Source organism: Pecten maximus, chromosome 7, assembly GCF_902652985.1.
Source record: "Pecten maximus chromosome 7, xPecMax1.1, whole genome shotgun sequence".
NCBI lineage: Eukaryota > Metazoa > Mollusca > Bivalvia > Pectinida > Pectinidae > Pecten > Pecten maximus.
Genome location: NC_047021.1, coordinates 34,313,170 through 34,337,351, shown reverse-complemented (window position 1 = coordinate 34,337,351; position 24,182 = coordinate 34,313,170). Strand labels below are relative to the sequence as shown.

The following is a 24,182-nucleotide window of genomic DNA, read 5'->3' as shown; positions in this document are numbered from 1 at the left end:
ATTACTTTTTCCTCCGTTGGTCTTTATATTTTTCTTTAATCCGATATGTGACATCTATAATACCATCAGTTAGACAGAGTATACAAAATTAATAAAAATAGTTAATAAATTTGCAACAGCTGCAGACTAGTAAGTTACCTGTCGCACTGGGGGACGAGACGGTCCAAACAGGTAGACCAGTTGGACCGGTGTTGTTCGTTTATGAAGTAATGACGGACCTGGTGATTTTATATTATTTTCAGACGAGCCTTGACGAAGACTTCCAATGCCTGTATTAACATTTGCAGGTCCGTTAAGATATATGTTTGAAATGTTACATTTATAAACTGACGAACCGGTTTGTCCGCATAAACGAACAGGCCCTTGATCTACCTATGTTTATGTAGCCTCGTTATCATTTGACAACATTGACAATTCCAAGATGGCGTCCTCCTTGTCGGAGGAGGAGTTCCATCGGATGCAGGTACTGCAACCGCGTAATCTGAGTGTCATATGACAGTCTTAAGATGCACACACACGATTTGATAACACAATATAGGTTATTGTCAGGTTTATATCGACGTCGTGACATATGATAACAATATGGATACTCTGACCAACGAACACTGGCCGTACTGTAGTGTACGTCAGTACACCCCCTCCACAAAGTTATTTGGAGTAGAACAGGGTTACACTGTCTGGCTGAATCTTACTGACCACTGGCCGTTTTGATGTCCTGACATAAGTGTTGATGTTATAACTTATAACTTTGTTATAAGCTGCTGTTTTACCTGAAATACTAGTACAAGTGTCGTAGTGATGTTAATAATTAAAAAAATCAAAACTCATGAAGAACTTAAAGAATGGATTTAAAATGTTCGAAATGCACACAACTCCTCCCCTCCTTACATTGCCCCAAGACCAAACACAAGCTATATGTTCATCTTATGTCTGTCGAAATCTGGCTATCACAACCTTTCAAGGTTGTTTTTTTGACTAGTTAGTTTTATGCATGACTTGTCAACTACTTCCCCAATCAGAGTGTTGTGAGAAATATACCAAGAAATTATATACATGTTACATTTTTGTGTATTGTTTTTTCCCCCAAACAAGTTAACAATTTGTTATTTCTTTGCTCTTTCAGTTGCAACTTATAGATTTAAGGACAGCCAACTATGAATTGGAAGGAAAGTGCAAGAAGCAAGAAAGGGGTATAAACTATAGTCATAGTCTTGTTAAATCTACTGCAGCAGATCTAGATCTAGACAAATTGCAGATCTAGCACTCAGCAGAGCTAGACACTATATAGATCTGGATGGTTTGCTGTGTATATGAATAATGCAGTTCTTTAGTTAAAACTGTTGGTACAGATAGCTCTGATATAATTTCTCATCAGGGGATGTTTGTACAGGGCTCATGCCAAACCCTATGAACTCTGATTATAGTATTGTAGTACAGGTATCTTTGCTCAAAATCCCACTTGACTCGAGTCACCAGATTCACCAATGCATGTCTCAGTTCACTGTTGAATCTATACTGACGGAATAAAACCCCAAGATGAGACTAAATGGGTGTTCTTGGGTAAATACACATCTCATTTATCCATATATGTATGGTAGGTGTTATGTCACAACCAATTTTCTTGTGTTTGCACCAAATATAATATAATATAATTTTTAAGCTTAGATAGCAGATATCTGTTCAGCTAACAACCAGATACAAAATTAAAATAGCTTGAAATCTTAAAAAATCAATTCCTGTTTTCACAAATTGATGGAAGGGATATTGGATCTGTATACATTGTATATATATATTCAATTTCATTGAGTTTCATTTTTACTTTAAGAAATCTTATCATGGACTGAAAAGACAGATCATCTCGAAAGGGATTTACAGAAGGCAAATAAGGTATGTTAGACAATCTGCATTCATTCTAAAAAAAAAAAAAAATATCCCAGTATACCATTAGGTACTCGGGGTAATAAACATTAATGGTGAAATTGTTTTTACCATATGATTGTTTGTTTATTTTAAAAGGACATATCAGTCAAGTGCTTCAGGTTCATTGGGCCTCTTGATGTTCTTACATGATTTTAGACTTTCAAATAACTTAAGCTGTTGGGAGGTCCTAAATCTCCAAATGAACAAGTACAATGAATTCATCTTTTATTAATACTGATTTACATTATTGTTGTCTATATAATTCACAACTGTTTTGTTTGTAGGCAATACAGAAAAGCAAGAAGGCAAAGGTAGGTATACATATATATGTGTATACAATAAATATAAACATGTGCATTCTTTTAGATAAAACAGATGGTACAAGCTCCAGTCTATTGATGAAAATGTGCTTTGCATGTGTATTTTTTCATTAATACATTTATAGTATATACATGTACAATTACATTTGTTTTCTGTAAAACCAAAAGGACTATCAATCTATTTGTAATGTACAAGGGAATACTTTCAAGATGTGTTATAAAAGTACTGTCACTCAAAATTCAAAGTCAATAAAATGATGATTTACTGTGAACAAAAGATAAATTTACACTGAGATCCATGGAGAATAAACAGACCAGGGGCTGAAGAGAGCTATAAAGTTTCATATTATTGGTAATTCCAGAATACTTGACTAATTAACATGGTGCACATATTATAAGCTCTAAGGTTTGTAACCTTTTTTCATTGACAGGAAGTTGAGCTCCTCCTCCAGGAGAGTGACACTCTACAGAGGAAACTGGAGAGTCAGGAGGAGGATTTCCGTCTTCAGAATGAAACACTAATGACAGAACTATCAACAGTATGTATGTAACCATGACGTCGGCAAATGTAAATCAACTTCCTTTCTGTGATTGAATTGCAAACAAGCTGACACACAGTGCAAAGCCTTGCCATGACGATGATCAACATAGCCCGGAAATGACGTCATAGTAACGCAATTGTTGTTAATAATTATCCTGCATTTAATTCATTTGTAGCGCATAGCTAAGCATTTCCATGATGTTGATCAAAATGATGTAACAATCACATCATGTGATGTTGACTGCATCTATACACTCATAGATGCAGCCCAGATTAACACTGAGGCAATGGGAGACTGGTGGAAATGTAAATTTTGGCTCTTTAATACATAAAGAAATACATAAAAGAATACCAACATTCAAATGAAACCGTAATTCACACTTGTGAAAGAAAAATTATAGATTTACATGGAGACACTTTAAAACGTATAAGGATATTAAGACCAGGTGTTCCGGAAGAGTAAGCGTCTTCTAACTGCTTCATTGACGACACCCACCATGCAAATTGTTTTCAAATTGGGGACAAGGGTGGTGACAACAAGACAAATAGGCATATCGACAAGCATGGACCATGCCTGACCTCGTGCTAGGAAGTTAAAACATTTCTAAATGGAATCCTGATGTTTTTAAGTTCAAATATCTGTTTTTACATTGTCAGGATTTTGAAATATATTGAGTATAATTATACCCCTGTAACAGTGTTGTGAGGTGGTGAAATGGAATTAAGAATCAGAATATCTGTCTGTAGACAGAAATTTGTCTGGAGTAATACCCCTTACTCTCTCAGTTAATTTTTAGGAAAATTGAGCCTTTTTTATGTATACAAACAAACCAATATGTGAATTTCTTAGATGTAACATTTCATGCATAAATCTTGACAGACAGAGCTGTAGACATTAATACAGGCCTTGCAAATCTTTGTCAGGGCTCACCAGAAAGCAACATAAAATCACAAGGCCCATCCTTATTTCACAAACGAACAGCTAGCATAGAACCGATTTTACTGCAATAAGTTAAAGTGCCCTTCGTTTACATGATAGTGTCTGAATTTGTGAATTTACTATTTATTTTTCATCTGGATGATGTTTTTCTTTGAGTTATGTCCCTTTAATTCTTACTTTTATGTAGGTGCAGGGTTGTATACATCTTTGTTAACCAAGGCTTACGATCTGCCTACTCAAGAGGAGAAGGTAAATTGTAACCCTTGGCTAGTGAAGATGGGTTGCATAAAGTTAGCCTTTGGCTTGTTAGCTCACCTGGTCCGAAGGACCAAGGTGAGCTTATGCCATACCGTGTCGTCCGTCGTCCGTCCGTCCGTCCGTCGTCCGTCCGTCCGTCAACAATTGACTTATTTGACTTCTTCTTCATAACCGCTGATCGGAATTTCACCAAATTTGGTCAGAAGCATCCCTATGGGTAGGGGACTCAAAATTGTTCAAATGATGGGGCTGACCCCCTGGGCGCCTCTAGGGCGGGGCCAAAAGGGGTCAATTTAGCTATTTTGATATAAATGACTTCTTCTCTGAAACCGAGCAATGGATATCGCTCATATTTGCTTGGTAGCATCACTATGTGGTGGGGATTCAAAATTGTACAAATGGTGGGGCTGACCCCCTGGGGGCCTCTGGGGCGGGGCCAAATGAGGTCAATCGGGCTATATTGATATAAACGACTTCTTCTCTGAAACCGAGCATTGGATATCGCTCATATTTTCCTGGTAGCATCACTATGTGGTGGGGATTCAAAATTGTACAAATGGTGGGGCTGACCCCCTGGGGGCCTCTGGGGCGGGGCCAAATATGGTCAAACGGGCTATATTGATATAAACGACTTCTTCTCTGAAACCGAGCATTGGATATCGCTCATATTTTCCTGGTAGCATCACTATGTGATGGGGATTCAATATTGTACAAATGATGGGGCTGACCCCCCAGGGGCCTGAGGGGCGGGGCCAAATATGGTCAATTGGGCTATATTGATATAAACGACTTCTTCTCTGAAACCGAGCATTGGATATCGCTCATATTTTCCTGGTAGCATCACTATGTGGTGGGGATTCAAAATTGTACAAATGGTGGGGCTGACCCCCCGGGGCGCTGAGGGGCGGGGCCAAACAGTGTCAATTTGGCTAAATTGATATAAACAACTTCTCCTCTGAAACAGAGCAATGGATATCTCACGTATTTGCCTTGTAGCACCTACTTGGGGTAGGAATTCAAAATTGCACAAATGGTGGGGCTAACCCCCTGGGTGTCTTAGGGGCGGGGCCAAAAAGGGCCAGTTTGGCTAGATTGATATAAACGACGTCTCCTCTGAAACTAAGCAATGGATATCTCACATATTTGACTGGTAATATCCCCTTGGGGTAGGGATTCAAAATTGTACAAATGATAGGGCTGACCCCCCTGAGGGCTGAGGGGTGGGCCAGAAGGGGTCAATTTGCCTAAATTGATATAAACAACTTCTTCTCTGAAACTAAGCAATGGATATATATATCGCTCATATTCGCTTGGTAGCATCCCCTTGGGGTAGGGATTCAAAATTGTACAATTGGTGGGGCTGAGGGGCGGGGCCAAAAGGGATCAATTTGGCTAAATTGACATTTTTAGAATTACAATAAAAACAATGTTTATGTAACCATATAAAATGCATATGATATATATTGACATAGCAATACCAGTGGCAAATATACTTAAGCATAGTTCTTGTTCCATATCTCATGAAACCAGGTGAGCGATACAGGCCCTCTGGGCCTCTTGTAGTTGTTGTTACAAAAGTACCCATTTGTAATAATTCCAGATGCAGATATTGGCCTGTTTCATGAGAGCATTTAAAGGTCATACTGCAGGATTTAAACACAGTTTGTATTATTAAGGCTATATTTCAATAAAATTGGTTAAGATGTTATTGTCTTAAGAGTTAATTCCTCATTTCAGCTTGTGGCAGCTAATGAAGACCTAGAGAAAAAGTTGAAGTCAGGTGGAGGAGTAGATGTTTCTGACAACCTAAACGCCTCCACTGTATCCGAAACTGATGATGAGATTCGCCACCTCAAGGCACAGAATGCTGCTTTACAGAAAAACCTAACAGGTAAATACCGTAATAAGAAAAATAGATAAAAATTAGGAAATATGACAAAAGATTTTATATTTAGTGTTGATTCAGATTTTAGAATGGCTGTTGATTAGAAGAGAAATTTTTAATTTACTAAAACTGTCTTAGAGCTGTGATAGAAATTTTGAACAATCTTAATAAACGTATTAACTATTCTATTATGTATCAAGTGTTGTAATATCTAACTCAAAATGATAATGTCATCTCTTGCATTTCATAAACAATTCTTGAATAACAACAAGTCCCTCAAATAAATGACATTGACCTTCATTCAAGGTCACATGGGTCAAATAGGCTATAATCTTCAAACGACTTCTTCTCTATAACCAAGAGGCCCAGGGACTTGATATTAGGCCTGTTGCATGCTGGGGTGAAGGGATACAAAGTTTGTTCAAATAAATGACCTTGACCTTCATTCAAGATCACATTGGTCAAATAGGCTATAATCTTCAAACGACTTCTTCTCAATAACCAAGAAGCCCAGGGACTTGATATTGGGCCTGTAGCATGCTGGGGTGAAGGGCTACCAATTTTGTTCAAATAAATGACCTTGATTTTCATTCAAGGTCACATTGGTCAAATAGGCTATAATCTTCAATTGACTTCTCCTTAATAACCTTTTGGCCTTTAGTTGAGTGTTCGCCTCTGTGAGGAAGGCTTTGGGTTCTGTCCCCTGGCCGAGACACACCAGAGTCTCTAAAAATGGTAGTTGCTGCTCCTGCTTAGCGCTCAGCATACAAGGAGTGGGACGACTGGTTCGCCCGTTGTCAGTATAATGTGACCGGGTGGGGTGTGCTGCTGGGTGTCTTCGGCAGTATGCTTCAGTGAGGTAGCACTATAAATCGGCAAAAGTTCCGGCCTATCACAAGGAGACTTAACACGAACATACCGCAGCCTCCCAAAACACACATACGCACTCACCACACGCATTCATGTCGCACACACGGGAGGCCGTCCTTAAATGACCTTAGCTGTTAATAGGACGTTAAACAAAATAAACCAAACCAAACCAACCTTAATAACCAAAAGGACCAGGGACTTGATATTAGGCTTTTAGCATGCTGGGTGAAGGGCTACCAATTTTGTTCAAATAAATGACCTTGACCTACATTCAAGGTCACAGGTGTGAAAACGGCTTAAATCCGTAAACAATAATTTTGCGATAGCCAAGAGCCTCCGAGACCTGATTTAGGCCAATAGATTGCTGGAATGAAGGACTAGAAAAATTATTAATAGGAATAAACCTAGCTTACTATGATATTTGAATAAAGAGGTAATCAGCATAGTATCTGTAGAAATGACCTCAATCAACTTCAACGTTGCTGTAGAGCCAGGTGAGCGATACAGGCCCATTGGGCCTCTTGTTTTATTCAGGTTTTATGTCCGCTATTACAACCTTAAGACCTTTCAGCCAACAAGTTTTATTTTGTTGAATCTATAGTTGATAGATTTTATATATTTAACCATTATATTGTAATAGGAAGGAGTAATGAAAAATACCCTGCTCCGCTTGGGCTTGAACTAATGACTTTTCGCTCTCAAGGCAAACATCCTACCACTAAGCTAAAGGGAAATTCTCCCTTGTCTGAGCTAGTAAGGTGACCTATACTCGCCACTTTTACACTACTCCCTCTTTCACAAAGTCTTCAACCCAAAAAACAACCACAATCTAGGTTCTTGAGCTCCAAGGAAGCCTCTCAATCTCCTATAGCTTTCACTTGGAGTGGTCAACGGAACCAAATCTGTAATAGGAAGGAGTATTGAAAAAAAACAAACCTGCCTACGCTTGGGTTTGAACTAGTGACGTTTTGCTCCCAAGGCAAATATCCTACCACTAAGTTAAAGAGAAATTCCTGCTAGTCTGAGCTACTAAGGTGACCTGTACTCTCTACAATGTGAAGACGGAACTGTACATTTCGTTGTGAACCAGGGATATTGATGATATAATTGAGGCAGGTTTTTATGGTAAATAGTGTACATATTAATATGGTCACCTAGCTCCGTGGTAGGGGGAATTTCCTTTAAGCTCAGTCAGTAGATCTCAGTCAGTGGACCAATAAGCCGAGGGTCACTGGTTCGATCCCCGGTGAAGGCACACTACTCTCTTTCCTGTTACATAATTATAGAGCTATGGCCCCTTTTGTTTTGTACAATAGCCATTCCCGCCTTTTTATCTATTTTCTTGAATTTTTGTTCTAGAAAATGAAATCAACCTGAAATTTCTGCTAATAATAAAAAATCCCAATTTACAAATTACAATAATTTTGAAGATTTGACTGATGTAAATTTGAAAACAGTATTATAAGTCATATTTTCACATTCTAAGATGTTAACTGAACATATACATTGTATTTCACAACATTCCTCATGTTCTATTTTTCTAACAGTCTATAAAGAGAAATATGAAAGACAAATGGCGCTGCTATCTCCTCCCAGTTCACCTGAAAAATCTGCTGACCTGTCAGACACAGAAAATCAACCTACAGCTAGGTAAATATCTAGACAGAAAGTGTATTTCAATATTGTCTTTTTGTACACCATATTTGATTTCAGTTTCAGCAAATTTTGATTAACTTTTTACATGTCATCAAGCTAAGCAGGTGAAGGGAGATAAATCTAATTTGGTTTTGAATTGGTTTGTTCAGAATTATGATCAGCATGTGTTATATACAGTAGAATTGACAATTTATCATGCATGAATTACATACAAGCCATAAAGTCCATCCATCCAATAGATGCTTAACAATTTATTAACAAATTTACATTTTATGGTCTGTCGGCAATGATTTGAGTTCAAATAGAAGTGTAAGATTGTTCTATATATAGAGTTGCTTCTCTTTAAGAAATAGGTGTAGTTTATATACTGTATTTATCCTGCAATAATCCTGGGGGACAAAACATGATCTCTGACTTAAACACAGGGAATGGGGTTATACGGGAAAATATCATTTGTTGGTAACTTTACAGAACAGCAATAGACACAACAGACTTATTACCAGGCATGGGCTTATTATTGTAACTGGATAATTACAGTATATCAAGAAATGAGGAGGCTGATGTTATGGTTAAGTGTTTGATATAGGGTACTGAATTCTAGCTGTTAATTTCCAGTGAAGAACCAAGTGATGGTATTGAACAGCAGGATGTTACATCACCTGATAAACCAGGTAAGTAAAACAGGAGGATGTTATATCACCTGATAAACCAGGTAAGTAAAACAGGAGGACGTTACATCACCTGATAAACCAGGTAAGTAAAACAGGAGGATGTTACATCACCTGATAAACCAGGTAAGTAAAACAGGAGGATGTAACATCACCTGATAAACCAGGTAAGTAAGTAAAACAGGAGGATGTTACGTCACCTGATAAACCAGGTAAGTAAGTAAAACAGGAGGATGTTACGTCACCTGATAAACCAGGTAAGTAAGTAAAACAGGAGGATGTTACATCACCTGATAAACCAGGTAAGTAAAACAGGAGGATGTTACATCACCTGATAAACCAGGTAAGTAAAAAAGCAGGATGTTACTCACCTGATAAACCAGGTAAGTAAAACAGGAGGATGTTATATCACCTGATAAACCAGGTAAGTAAAACAGGAGGATGTTACATCACCTGATAAACAAGGTAAGTAAGTAAAACAGGAGGATGTTATATCACCTGATAAACCAGGTAAGTAAAACAGGAGGATGTTACATCACCTGATAAACCAGGTAAGTAAAACAGGAGGATGTTACATCACCTGATAAACCAGGTAAGTAAAACAGGAGGATGTAACATCACCTGATAAACCAGGTAAGTAAAACAGGAGGATGTAACATCACCTGATAAACAAGGTAAGTAAGTAAAACAGGAGGATGTTACATCACCTGATAAACCAGGTAAGTAAAACAGGAGTATGTTACATCACCTGATAAACCAGGTAAGTAAAACAGGAGGATGTTACATCACCTGATAAACCTGGTAAGTAAAACAGGAGGATGTTACATCACCTGATAAACCAGGTAAGTAAAACAGGAGGATGTTACATCACCTGATAAACCAGGTAAGTAAAACAGGAGGATGTTACATCACCTGATAAACCAGGTAAGTAAAACAGGAAAATGTTACATCACCTGATAAACCAGGTAAGTAAAACAGGAGTATGTTACATCACCTGATAAATCAGGTAAGTAAAACAGGAGGATGTTATATCACCTGATAAACCAGGTAAGTAAAACAGGAGGATGTTACATCACCTGATAAACCAGGTAAGTAAAACAGGAGGATGTTACATCACCTGATAAACCAGGTAAGTAAAACAGGAGGATGTTACATCACCTGATAAACCAGGTAAGTAAAACAGGAGGATGTTACATCACCTGATAAACCAGGTAAGTAAGCAGGAGGATGTTACATCACCTGATAAACCAGGTAAGTAAAACAGAAGGATGTAACATCACCTGATAAACCAACTTTGTAAGCTTTATAAAGTCTGTCCATCCCTAGGGAAGGTTTTGTAAGCTTTATAAAGTCTGTCCATCCCTGGGGAAGGTTTTGTAAGCTTTATAAAGTCTGTCCATCCCTGGGGAAGGTTTTGTAAGCTTTATAAAGTCTGTCCATCCCAGGGAAGGTTTTGTAAGCTTTATAAAGTCTGTCCATCCCTAGGGAAGGTTTTGTAAGCTTTATAAAGTCTGTCCATCCCAGGGGAAGGTTTTGTAAGCTTTATAAAGTCTGTCCATCCCTGGGGAAGGTTTTGTAAGCTTTATAAAGTCTGTCCATCCCTGGGGAAGGTTTTGTATGCTTTATAAAGTCTGTCCATCCCAGGGGAAGGCTTTGTAAGCTTTATAAAGTCTGTCCATCCCTGAGGAAGGTTTTGTAAGCTTTATAAAGTCAGTTCATCCTGAGGAAGGTTTTGTAAGCTTTATAAAGTCTGTTCATCCCTGAGGAAGGTTTTGTAAGCTTTATAAAATCTGTCCATCCCTGAGGAAGGCTTTATAAGCTTTATAAAGTCTGTCCATCCCTGGGGAAGGTTTTGTAAGCTTTATAAAGTCTGTCCATCCCTTGGGAAGGTTTTGTAAGCTTTATAAAGTCTGTCCATCCCTGGGGAAGGCTTTGTAAGCTTTATAAAGTCTGTCCATTCCTGGGGAAGGTTTTGTAAGCTTTATAAAGTCAGTCCATCCCAGGGGAAGGCTTTTTAAGCTTTATAAAATCAGTCCATCCCTTGGGAAGGTTTTGTAAGCTTTATAAAGTCTGTCCATCCCAGGGGAAGGTTTTGTAAGCTTTATAAAATCTGTCCATCCCTGGGGAAGGCTTTGTAAGCTTTATAAAGTCTGTCCATCCAAGGGGAAGGCTTTGTAAGCTTTATAAAGTCTGTCCATCCCTAGGGAAGGTTTTGTAATTATAAGCTTCATCAACTTTTGGTAAATCAAGTTTGAAGTTATTTTCTAGGTTCAGATTTGAGGACAGAGGTCAAAGAGGGGACATAGAGACACGTGAAATTTATAGTGGTTGAGAGGGGAAGGGGTTGTCAAAATGTACCAGTATATTATACAGTAGGGAAGCTGACAGGGGAGGGTGGGGTCAATATTTACGGTACACTTTATGATAGAAGACTCGGTTCAGTATTATAGACTTGAAAGTCTGGAGTGCAGACAGTTTCTCTATCATAATTGGATGTGTTAGTGATGTAAGAGATGTAGGTACATAGTTGTTGTCCGGTCAGTTTGTGATCCCTATCATATTATTGTGTCTACAGTAACGGAGAAGAAGCCTGCAGTGAACCATGTACCGGTAACAGAGGGCCTCTCAAGTGAGATAATGGTAAATCATATCCACAATGTCCTGTTAACCCCCAAATATCAAAAAAATGTTTGATACAGTGGTCAGTAACATATCACATTTATGTTGAGCTGCAAATGATAAGATGGTTTATATACCGTATTCTTAAGCAAAGCATAAAGTTGTATCAGCCGTAAGTGATTAAATATTTCATATACAGCATTACATTGCTTATAATATAGCTATTTCAACACCCAAACATTATGGAGTACCCTCACCATCAGTAAATACTGCTATGACATTTGATTTTAATGATTCTGTTTTGTTAAATTATGCCATCTTCTATGTGGAGTTGTAAACTCATGATTTGCAGAAGTTACTGGTTTTAAGTCTTATTCTCAAATATTCCTATTATCTAAAAGTTCAGGTTTTTAATGATTTTTTTTTCAGATTTGATGTTGAATTTAGATACAGAAATGGAAGAAAAGAGAATACTGAAGGATCAGTTGACAAACAATGAGGTATGGACGGCAACTCTCTAAAATAGAGAAATTTATCACATGCCTGTTGATACTTTTTGAAAATTGTAGCTCATGTTTCTCAGTTAATGCCAATATATTTACATTTGCTCTGCATTTCCCCATTGACACAATGCTAAGAGGCAGTTGCCACCATACGCCTATAGCACCCAGTGCCTCAGGCTATAACACCCAGTGGGTCATGTGACATTTAAAAAGGCAGGATTTTTTTTTGTGGTTCAGTTTTTTTCAAAGTTGATGAAAATGGTAAGACTATGTAAATATAAGTATTGAACAGTGGTTTTAATGTTGTTATAGTCGATATGGCAGCAAGATGTATGGTGGGCAAATGCAGCATGGGAACCCTACCCTAACAGGTTCCCATGCCATTTGCCCACCATATATCTTGCTGCCATATCGACAATAACAACATTAAAACCACTGTTCATTGCTTAAATGATATGAACAAAAAATTATCAAATTTATTTTGATTTATATACTGAACTGACAAAATCAGTTGAGAAGTTGTCATTTTAGCAAATTTATTTTCCTGTAGAAAATCTCGCAGCCTTCATTTTAGGTGGCAACATACTAGGGCAAAATTCTTTCATATGAAATTCACATGAAAAGAGCAAAATATTCACACAAAGTCACAATTTCACATGAATTTCTTGTGAAAAAAATTCACATGAAGGAATTTTGCCTGTGTTGCCCCTGGTACATTTCCAGTAGATAATCCAGTCAACGTTGCTACCAATACAAAATCCAGCCCTTGATTTATGAGAATGAGCCCCTGACTCAAGGTTGTGGATTTCTAGATGGTTTTGATAAGAGTTAATTATTACATATTCTATTTTACAGAAAAATTTTAAAGAAAAAATATCTGCAATGCAAGATGAACTTGATAAGGTAGGTTTTCAACATATTCATGCTTTTGAAAACAAGACAAGAAAAACCTCTAGTTTGAGAAATTCTCCAAGAACCAACATCTTGTTAAGTTTGTAGGACTGTGACTAGTGTGTGTTTTGATTCATGTTTAACTTGCAGGCATTTGCATGGTCAATAAACTCTTATGATCCTTCAGTAAATTACACCTATGATTCTTCAGGGAAAAACAGTTGCAATATTTTCAAAAATCATTTGGTCTATCAAAAAATTAACATGAACTTCTGTTTTAACAGTTATCTGAGAAACTAAAGAAAAAACAAGAAAGGTATGTGATCTTTTCATCGAGTATGTACATGTGTACTCCATTGCTAAGATTTAGATTCTATAGGAATTGAGCAGTTGTCATACATATCTTGAAAACACTGGCTAGTTCAGAAGACTTAAGCCTCGGACGTGATATTTCGTCATACATTATTTGTAACTCAAAGAAAACCTGTGATGATGATAGTTAGGTTATCTAGAAACTATATAGCTGTACTGATGTCTACATGTATACAGGTATTTATATAGAAATCTGAGTACAAGGGTAGAAGCTGAGTAGAAATCTTAGTAAATATATTAGTGAAGGTCAAAGTTACACACTTCAGTGACCATGTGGGGTGTCCTGCTGTGTGTTTCAGCAGTATGATTCAGTGAGGTAGCACTATAAAGTCTGCATCAGTTCTGCTCTATCACAAAGAGACAAACACTACATAACATACCGCAGCCTTCCACAACACACTCACACATTATCACCACATGCATGCATCTACAATACAAACCAAACCTGGACATAGGGAGGCCGTCCTTAAATTACTTTAGCTGTTGATAGGACAATAATAAACCAAGCCAAAACTGAATTGCTTAATACAAGACACCAATGGATGTGCACCTAAATGATGTTTCTGGAAGAAAAGTGGCGATCTTGGCACTTGATCAACAACAGATTATCATCCACACATACAGTGATGTCTATGTTATTATGATAAGTTCATCAAACTGAAAAATTCAAAGGGTTTTGCATATAAACTATTAAACCCATTACCAAGTTTCAAATGAGAGCGAGTAAGAATATGTGTACACTTTAACTAAACACTTTACTTTGAAAATGTGTGTTGTATCATGTACGTAATACACGTAATACAGATCATGTGAAAGTTATTCTCATTGACACTTTATTCACAGCTACAAACAGCTTCAGGAAGAGAAGGAACAGTTGTTTAAAGAACAAAGGTAAGAGGAATTAAAACCAACAATTAAGACTTATTTATGATAAATGGTGCTACAATACGATTCACTGATGTACATATGATCGTTTTGAATACTAGGTAAAAAGGCAAGAAAATACCTACCTGTAAAATAACTGTTATTTGAATTTGATGGAAAGATTGCAAATCATGAATTAAGAAATCATTGTCCCCAAAGGGTAAATGTCTTTTCACCATTTGAGATATAGAAGACAGTCCTATGTAAGGCATTCATCAAATCTAAGGAACCTCACATTCTCAAATCCGGAACTTGGAAAGTGATGTCTGTCATTTCCTGAATAATTAACCATTGATATATTTAAATTATTGAACATTTGACATTGCTTTTATTACAGTAAAAAGATGGAGGAGCTTCAGGGTGCTCGAGATAGGGACCAAAAATATTACACTGACCAGGTGTCACGGCACCAACAGGACGCAGAAAAATTTAAACAGGTAAGCTTGACACATACATATCACCGACAGGTAAACTTGACACGTACATATCACCAACAGGACGCAGAAAAGCTTATTACTGACAGGTAAACTTGGCACATACATATCACCGACAGGTAAACTTGGCACGTACATATCACCAACAGGACGCGGAAAATCTTAAACAGGTAAGCTTAACATGTACATATCACCAACAGGTAAACTTGACACGTACATATCACCAACAGGTAAACTTGACACGTACATATCACTGACAGGTAAACTTGACACATACATATCACCGATAGGTAAACTTGACACGTACATATCACTGACAGGTAAGCTTGACACATACATATCACTAATAGGTAAACTTGACACGTACATATCACCGACAGGTAAACTTGACACGTACATATCACCGACAGGTAAACTTGACACGAACATATCACTGACAGGTAAACTTGACACGTACATATCACCGACAGGTAAACTTGACACTTACATATCACCGACAGGTAAACTCGACACGTACATATCACCAACATGAAGCGGAAAAAACTTAAAACAGGTATATAAAACTTGAAACACCCATATCATCATTTTCTTAAACAGTGAGAATCATTATGTACTTCTATTTGGGCCAACAAGAGGGATTAATATTAAGTTGATATAATTTGTTCCACAATTGTTGTAAAAGAAAGGAAGATGATATATTAATGCTTCTGTCGAAGGTACCTTTGACTGTTTGTATGTGCTAGTTTTGAATTAATCCTTAAGTAATAAATTCAATAGGAGGGAACAAATCCATTGGCAGATTTTGAACTATGATTTACTTTGTTTCAGGCATTAAGTGAGAAGGAGAAAACATCACACAGCACGATCGCAGGTCTACAGCGGGAAATGGCCTCTCTACAACGGCAGGTCTGTTTCCTATTTTGAGACTGATATTTTGTGGTTATGCTTCTGAAAATTTGTTATTAAAAATCATTTTAACTCCACAAACATCAAAAATGATTGTAACATAATATAATTATATTGTGCATGATACAACTACTGTTAAAAGCTTAATTAAATAAGAACAAGAAAAAAATGTCATATTTTGATGTTAATATTGATGTTTTGTATTTCAATGTATGCATTGATGTGTAATGTTAAAACATTCATGTTGATACGTTTTAGTGGAATGTTTAGGTAAATATCTAGTACATTATTTGAATGTTTAGGTAAATATTTACACTATCTTAATGCTTAGGTAAATATTTACACTATTTTAATGCTTAGGTAAAAATTTACACTATTTTAATGCTTAGGTAAAAATTTACACTATTTTAATGCTTAGGTAAAAATTTACACTATTTTAATGCTTAGGTAAAAATTTACACTATTTTAATGCTTAGGTAAATATTTACACTATTTTAATGTTTAGGTAAATATTTACACTATTTTAATGCTTAGGTAAAATATTTACACTATTTTAATGCTTAGGTAAATATTTACACTATTTTAATGTTTAGGTAAATATTTACACTATTTTAATGCTTAGGTAAATATTTACACTATTTTAATGCTTAGGTAAAATATTTACACTATTTTAATGCTTAGGTAAATATTTACATTATTTTAATGCTTAGGTAAATATTTACACTATTTTAATGCTTAGGTAAATATTTACACTATTTTAATGCTTAGGTAAATATTTACACTATTTTAATGTTTAGGTAAATATTTACACTATTTTAATGTTTAGGTAAATATTTAGTACACTATTAACACTATTTGAATATTTAGGTAAATATTTACACTTACTATTTGAATGTTTAGATAGGTAAGTGTTCATGTTATTTGAATATTTTATATTGAATGTTTAAGTGGATGTTTATGTTACATTGAATATTTAGGTGAATGCTGCCAGTATAGTGGGTAACCAACAGCTACAGGAGGAGACCACCAAACACAGACAACAGATAGAGGGACTACTGACTCAGGTGTCTTCCTTACAACAGACGAGAGACGACCTTACAGTACAGTTAGAGGTCAGTTATGCCGGTGGTGTTATCTACAATGGTGTTATCTACAATGGTGTTATCTACAATGGTGTTATTTCAGTTATAGGGGGTTTTATGAAATTGTCAAGGTCTGAAAAATTTACGTAATGTGTTTTGAATTTTGAATGCATGTCTGTTTGTTTGCCCAACATAAGTTTATGAAAGAAAGAAAAAAAGGCAAGTTTCTTCAAAGGCTTACTAACAGTTCATTTAAAAGCAAGGCTGCGGTGTTGAAACAGTGCGACTAACTGTTATTTCTGTTACAGGCTAGTAAACAGGCTTGCCAGGAGACACTGGAACAGTTATATGCAGTTCAGAAGGACCGTGACACTCGTATCCAGGAGTGGCAGGAGGCTAACAAGGTTTGTATATAGAAATGGTAATGTACTTGGCTTTAGTTTACAGAGATATCTGACCCCTGTCTATTAAGATATCTGACAGTTGGTTGCAGAGATATCTGACCCCTGTCTATTAAGATATCTGACAGCTGGCTACAGGAATATCTGACCCCTGTCTATTAAGATATCTGACAGTTGGCTACAGGAATATCTGACCCCTGTCTATTAAGATATCTGACAGTTGGCTACAGGAATATCTGACCCCTGTCTATTAAGATATCTGACAGTTGGCTACAGGAATATCTGACCCCTGTCTATTAAGATATCTGACAGTTGGTTACAGTAATATCTTAACTCTGGCTCCAAAGATATCTAGCACTTGGTTGCAAGCATATCTGATCTATGGCTACAAAGATATCTGACAGTTAGGGATATCTGAACTCTGGCTACAAAGATATCTGACTGTTGGTTACAGGGATATCATAACTCTGGCTACAAAGATATCTGACGGTTAGGGATATCTGAACTCTGGCTACAAAGATATCTGACTGTTGGTTACAGGGATATCTGAATTCTGGCTACAAAGATATGTTACAGTTGGTTACAGGGATTTCATACCTCTGGCCACAAAAATATGTTGCAGTTGGTTACAAGGATATTTGATTTAGTAAGGCAGATAGTTAATTGTTTGTAGAGGAATGCTTTTAAATTTATTTCATGAGATGGGAAAAAAATCAAATTGATAATGATTTATACACTTACAAATTAAATGAGTTTGAAAAGTAGTCATTCTAGCAATTCTTTTTCCCAATAGAAAATCTTGCTGCCTTCATTTTCTGTGAGCCATCTAGCCCCTAATAAATTTCCATAGAATAATGCAGTCTACTTTGCTACCAATACAATATTCAGTTGTTGATTTATGAGAACGAGCCCATAAATCAAAGTTGTGGATTTCTAGTAAATTGGTCTTGATAAGATTAAGCTAATTTCTATATAATTGTTTATAGTGAAAGGTTTTTCTATTGTATGAATAAAAGCATAAAAGACTAACAGGTATAATTCATTGTATATCCTATGTAACTACAGTAACAATATGGAAATATCCAAATTTGAAATATTAACAATTTAATGTATTGACATCATGTCCAATAGTTCAAACAAATTACATTTGGTATTTATGGTTGAGGACAGATTGCGGAGAAGAGGAAGAACATGCTTGATGAGCTGGCCAATACATATCAGAGGGACAATGCCAGCCACCAGGACAAGCTCCGGCAGCAGGAGGAGGCTCACGAGGCCGAGGTCAAGGTTCTTCAGGCCAAACTGGTCACGGAACAGGTAAATGGCCACATTGTGAAAATGTTTAATTCAAATTGCTTTTTTCCCCAATGAATGGAATAAAATCACAAAAAACAAGAAACTTTTACAGTAAAAATCAGAAACAAAAAAGATTATTATTAGTTTCAGATGAACAAAAACCAAATGTTTTGCTACAGTTTTTTGTAAATCTGCAAAAAAAAACCCCCAAAAAACGATAAGAACTTAAAAAAATATGAGAAAGTCAATATCACATGATTTACTGAGCTTGTGTCATTTTGTTTCCTTTAGGAACAGAGTGCTGAGTGTTTGAGATTACGGCAGCAGGTCGATGAACTTAAAGCTCAAAGTCAGTCTGTGGAGGAGGCCAAGGGATGGTTAGAGAGGCGTCTACAGGAGGTCGAGGTAAAAGTCACCTGATCACCGAATGGATAAGTCTGTCAGAAGTTGATAAATTAATATATGTCTTTAAATATTCCCTGACATTCTTACAATCACTCAAAAAGAAGATATCAGTCTTAGATATTACTATGGTTGTGTGATGCCAGCTTTACGGAATTCTGAAATAGTGTCTAGGAGTTTAATGAAGGCAGTGTAAAGCTCTCAGCCAAAGAGGCCTTGTCCAAAGAAACTTTTACCCAGGGAAATCTTTGATCTCAGATAAGAACAATATCTTTTCAACCCATCGAAATTTACCATGACTGTATGTGAGGGCAGCAAACTGGGTAGAGAAACATTTGCTCTGTTGTTGAATTTGGCAGGATATTATTCAATAAAAAATGGCTTAAAGTTTTAACATTATACAATATTTCTGACTTCATTTCATCTTTCCTCTCAGAGTTTCTCTGTTTATTAATGTTACAGCAAAATCTGAAGGACAAGGAGGTGGAAAACACTGCTACACTGAGTCGAGTAGAGGCTGAACACGAGTCCGCCCTGACACACCTCCGGGGGGAGAACCAGGAGAGGCTAGACAGCCTCAAGGAGAAATACGAGGAAACTTTAAAGGTCAGACCATGTTGGATTGATGTATCAGTTGTGTTTGAAATAATATGATAACTAAACACTACACACAAATAGACCCTGTCAGTTTTTCAGAATCACAAACTTTGAAATAGTAAGCTAAAGTCATTTGAATGTAAGCCCTCCAAAAACTTTAATGCTAAAATTTTATACTAGAGGAAGCAGCTTTACTGAGGATTAATACAGTAACATGAAGCTGGTACACTGGTTTCTTTTTGTTATGGCACAGTTCCAGTTCTGATGGATGTTTACAGCTTGATAAATGCCATTGACTTTGTCCATGACACACTCACTCACTGTGGCATGAGTTAACTACAGAATTGATTTTGTGGAGTAACCTTTCTCTTCTTACTCCTTAGAACATCAATTTGTATTTTTCTCAAGGTGTAGGTCATAATTATAAAACTATTCCTATTGAGGAATACGTGTTTGTGGACAAAATCCTAAAATAATTGTGATTTGATCATGTGTGCAGTTATTGATAATATGGAATCATCCCTGATTGTTTCAGCTGAGCTGTGATAAAGAGGAATCTCTTAAAGCTGAACTTCAAACTTATGAAAAGGAAATCAACAAATTAAAACAAGTAAGTAGATATATATCATAACCCTAAAATGAAAATTTATTCTTCATGATTTTTTGGACATCATCATCTGATATTTGACATCCATTAATTCTGAATATAAAGGTGGAAGTTCATGGATAAAATCAGATTCCATACCATGTGTTGAAGTTATAACATCAAGTGACAGGTCATGATCAAATAGATGTTTGCTCCACTAACAATTGTCTGTATTGGGTTATCTAAAACAAAGTCACGGTCAGATAGATGTTTGAACCTTTCATATGATCAAATAGATGTTTGCTCCACTAACAATTGTCGGTATTGTGTTATCTAAAACGAAGTCAAGATCAGATGGATGTTTGAACTATTGATATTCTATGATCAATTTTAAGTCAGTGCTACTGAGAATAGTTGTTAGTTTTGTAGGTCTATAAATATGCAGTTAAATGATCAGAATATCATACTTGCCAACTTTTTAAAATGCTCATGGGGGAGAAAGTGCGTGAGCGCCATTTTTGACCGGAAAACACATTTCACGCGCGACACATTTAGCAAACAAAAACTAAGGGGAGATTATTTGCTATTGGAAAATAAATTCCTTGCATGATCACTTAAGCTTCCTTCCCTCACTGAAAAAAAGGGGGGGAACATTTATTTCAAGCTTGGCCAATGATCTTTTTTATTTAAGTTTGGAAAGATAATTATATAAGCAACAATTTTCAAAAAAATAGCTGCAAAATTACATCATTTTAAATTATTTCTGGAAATTATTTAACTCACTGTTCACTCTAAATAAAAGTATTTACTTAGATATGCTATGAAAATTATGTTGTCAGATAGATGTCAGTCAATGATCGAATGCAAATTATCACAATGATATCACTTTCTCAAGCTTTCTCTCCAGCAGTAAACTTCAAAAGAAAATACCTAAAATGTCACGATAAATATCTAGAGTACAATATAATATCTGAATGAAATTTCAAATGTTTCCTTTGGATTACAACAAAGACAATACTACAACAAAAAAAAAAAAAAAAAAGGGATGTACCAGCAGTTGTAATCACTATAGTCTTAGACTACAACTCAAGTGCTTTGTAGGTGGGGACTGATACTTAAATTCAAAGTTTTAACATGACAGTATTTAGTTTAAGAAAGTGAGTATTTGTGGACATGTTTTTGTCTTTCAAAATGTGAATTGGGAAAGTTTCTGCCAAAATAAGTCTCTGCTAATTGACACTAAGTATGCTGATGATACGGTGATTGAAACGACGTTACCTACCGGCAACCAGGCCTTCGGTCTCTATGGTCGTTATTGTGAATTTATTTCCTTGTGCTAATTATCTAAAGATCAGCCAGTGTTTAAATGTAGTTAACATTTCAATAAGTAATCTGTCAAATTTGATACTCCGTTGATAACATTGCCAGTGTTGTTTTCACTTTTTCTGTCCGAGATATACTGTCAAGTAGAGGTCGTTTATGCGCTTGACATCAAAGGCAGTATACGAAGCCATTTACAAGCGTTTAATCAACCATGACTGATCTGCTACAAAACCATCACCACGCGTCCTCAGCTTAATTGGTTTTAATTAATTGTTTATTTATCGGGGTATTGTCATCCTTGCAGTCAGTGAAGTGTCAGAATTTCGTTACGGTCTGTGAGCAGGTCAGTTAACTGACCAATGCCCCACACATATGTCTTTCACCAGCCAGCAAGCGTTACCTGTCATAGGCCTAAGTGAATCTAACAAGATGAATAGGGGCTCCATACGGGGTTATCAAGACATATTCTCCAAAATCGGGAGAATACACTATGTTTTATCTATACGATCGGGAGACGGGGCAGGGAGTCTGGAATCGGGAAATTCCCGACTAAATCGGGAAAGTTGGCAAGTATGGAATATAGTTGCAGGCGATAATAAGTCAAAACACTGTCAAAGTACAGTTGTTATACAATACAGGTGTGGTACATTTCAGAACTTGTTTTACATTTGAAATGTCAGGAAGATCAAATATATTTTGCAGTATTCTGAATATTGATATCAAATTGGTATATAAAAACCAGTTTTAAACTTCAAGATACCAGTGACTTATTCTGTTCTTGCAGGAAATTTCAGATAGTGTTGATGAGAAAAAAATACATGAGAAGAAAGGACTTACTATGGTAAGTGTTCTAGTGAAAGAACAAAATTGGTTCTGTTTGCCTTACACAACTCAGTCTGTTGAATTAACTGTGGTATAGGTGGCATTGTCTCGCTGATTGATTAATCAATATTTGATTGGAGGGGCAACTGATTCTGTTGAAGTGGTATAATAAAAAATAAAGATACAAAACTACTCAGAGTAAAAGCTAGTATAAAAACAAAATGACGTCAAACTCTGCAATGGAGGAAATAGGCCTATTCAATTCTGGGGTAAAAAAAGGGAAGGATTATGTAATGGAAGAATAATCGAAAATTAATTATTTGACACCAACAGATTATATCTGATCATCAATGTTGAAATCTCAACCGATTCCAAACAGTAGTTATAGGCCACGTTACGAAAACTTGTGATATGTTGACTTGTCATTCTTTCCATCTTTACTTTTGTCTTTTGATTCTTTAGTTTTTAGAGATTATCCAATAATCTAGGAGTCTTTAGATTTATTATGGATGTGTTATAGGTGCTTTATCAAAATCACTAAGGTCAAGGTCAAAATTCTAAAATTAGGAAAGGGATCTATATGGTCAGATAAAGGTGTGATATGGTACACAGTAGGAACCTGTCAGTATTCTTGTACTCAGTCTTGATTATGATCAATTATTCCCTTATTATTATGAATATATTTTAGTTTGTTTCTTTGTTTTGATATTAAATTAAAAGCATACAAATGATTGTCCCTGATCAAATCTAACCAGGCATTAGACAGATATTGTGTGAAACATCATTGGGGGAGGGTGGTCATATTTTATATAAATGAGGCTGGTGTGGCCCCTGGGGCCAGAGGGGCGGGGCCCCAAAAGGGGAACTTTGATGAAATTTTGCTTTAAAATACTACTTCTCCTAACCCCCATAGTGAATTATTACCAAATTTGGTGTGAAACATCATTGGAGGAGGACAATCATATTTTTTATAAATGAGGCTGGTTTGACCCCTAGGGCCAGAGGGGCGGGGCCCCAAATGGTGAACTTTGGTGAATTTTTGCTATAAATCCTACTTCTCTCTAACCCTTTGGTGGATTAATACGAAATATGGTGTAAAACATCCTTTGGGAAGGGTGGTCATATTTTATATAAACGAGGCTAGTGTGACCCCTGGGGCCTGAGGGGCAGGGCCCCAAAAGGGTGGTGAATATTTGCTGTTAAATCCTAATCCTCCCTAACCTTTTGGTGGATTACAACCTAATTTGATGTGAAACATAAGGTGACGGCAATCATATTTTTTAATGAGACAGGTTTGACCCCTGGGGAAAAAAAGATGGGGCAAAAGGAGCGCTTAGGTTAAACATTTCTTAAAAATGCAATTCCTCCTTAATGCCTTAATTGATTACAACCATATTTAGTATGAAACATCATTGGGGAAAGGCAATCCTAATTGATATAAATGAGTCTTTTCTGACCCATTGGGACAGAGGGGCATGCCCCAAAAATGGGAACTTGGCTAAAATTTTGCTTTATGATGCTGCTCTTCCTGGACAAGCTAAATGGATAAAAACCAAATTTGATCCAAAACATAACTGGCTGCGATAAATAATTTATGGTACATTTAATAATGCTGGATTGAGGGGTGTGTCCCTGCTGTAAGTGTAAGTGTTTGTCAGATGACCGTTAAGGCCCATGGGCCTCTTGTTAATTAAACAAACTATGTATCGGTTACAAAACACTTACATCACGTTTAACAGATAAAGCAAAAGAAGTACAATGCACACTTACGTTGGGCTCTTTGCTAAAGACACGTGTGTTAACATTATGTGCATATAAAATATGGAATGCCGATTGGTTGGAGAATGCATGATTGAGTGACAAATAATCGATTAGCTTGGATATTTATGTATAAGTTTGAAACGTGACACTTTGAATATGAGTGAAGACATCGCAAAAATTAGTCCGCTTGTTTTACTGTTCCGTA

At 36.4% G+C, this 24,182-nt stretch overlaps 1 protein-coding gene across 1 annotated transcript in view; it reads left to right on the top strand.

The window, feature by feature from the left end:
* The first annotated feature begins 401 nt into the window (after nucleotides 1-401).
* LOC117331181 (GRIP1-associated protein 1-like) overlaps nucleotides 402-24,182 on the top strand; it is a 49,283-nt gene continuing 25,502 nt past the window's right edge. The window contains exons 1-22 of the mRNA XM_033889779.1: nucleotides 402-463; nucleotides 1,124-1,190; nucleotides 1,826-1,887; nucleotides 2,205-2,231; nucleotides 2,672-2,779; nucleotides 5,717-5,870; nucleotides 8,282-8,384; nucleotides 9,006-9,061; nucleotides 11,634-11,698; nucleotides 12,079-12,177; nucleotides 13,036-13,083; nucleotides 13,356-13,387; nucleotides 14,287-14,334; nucleotides 14,705-14,804; nucleotides 15,630-15,707; nucleotides 16,685-16,819; nucleotides 17,098-17,193; nucleotides 18,361-18,507; nucleotides 18,778-18,891; nucleotides 19,351-19,494; nucleotides 20,021-20,095; nucleotides 22,179-22,269. Coding sequence (XP_033745670.1) covers nucleotides 422-463; nucleotides 1,124-1,190; nucleotides 1,826-1,887; nucleotides 2,205-2,231; nucleotides 2,672-2,779; nucleotides 5,717-5,870; nucleotides 8,282-8,384; nucleotides 9,006-9,061; nucleotides 11,634-11,698; nucleotides 12,079-12,177; nucleotides 13,036-13,083; nucleotides 13,356-13,387; nucleotides 14,287-14,334; nucleotides 14,705-14,804; nucleotides 15,630-15,707; nucleotides 16,685-16,819; nucleotides 17,098-17,193; nucleotides 18,361-18,507; nucleotides 18,778-18,891; nucleotides 19,351-19,494; nucleotides 20,021-20,095; nucleotides 22,179-22,269 — 1,891 coding nt within the window. The 5' untranslated portion in view covers nucleotides 402-421. The remainder of the gene's footprint in view (nucleotides 464-1,123; nucleotides 1,191-1,825; nucleotides 1,888-2,204; nucleotides 2,232-2,671; nucleotides 2,780-5,716; nucleotides 5,871-8,281; nucleotides 8,385-9,005; nucleotides 9,062-11,633; nucleotides 11,699-12,078; nucleotides 12,178-13,035; nucleotides 13,084-13,355; nucleotides 13,388-14,286; nucleotides 14,335-14,704; nucleotides 14,805-15,629; nucleotides 15,708-16,684; nucleotides 16,820-17,097; nucleotides 17,194-18,360; nucleotides 18,508-18,777; nucleotides 18,892-19,350; nucleotides 19,495-20,020; nucleotides 20,096-22,178; nucleotides 22,270-24,182) is intronic.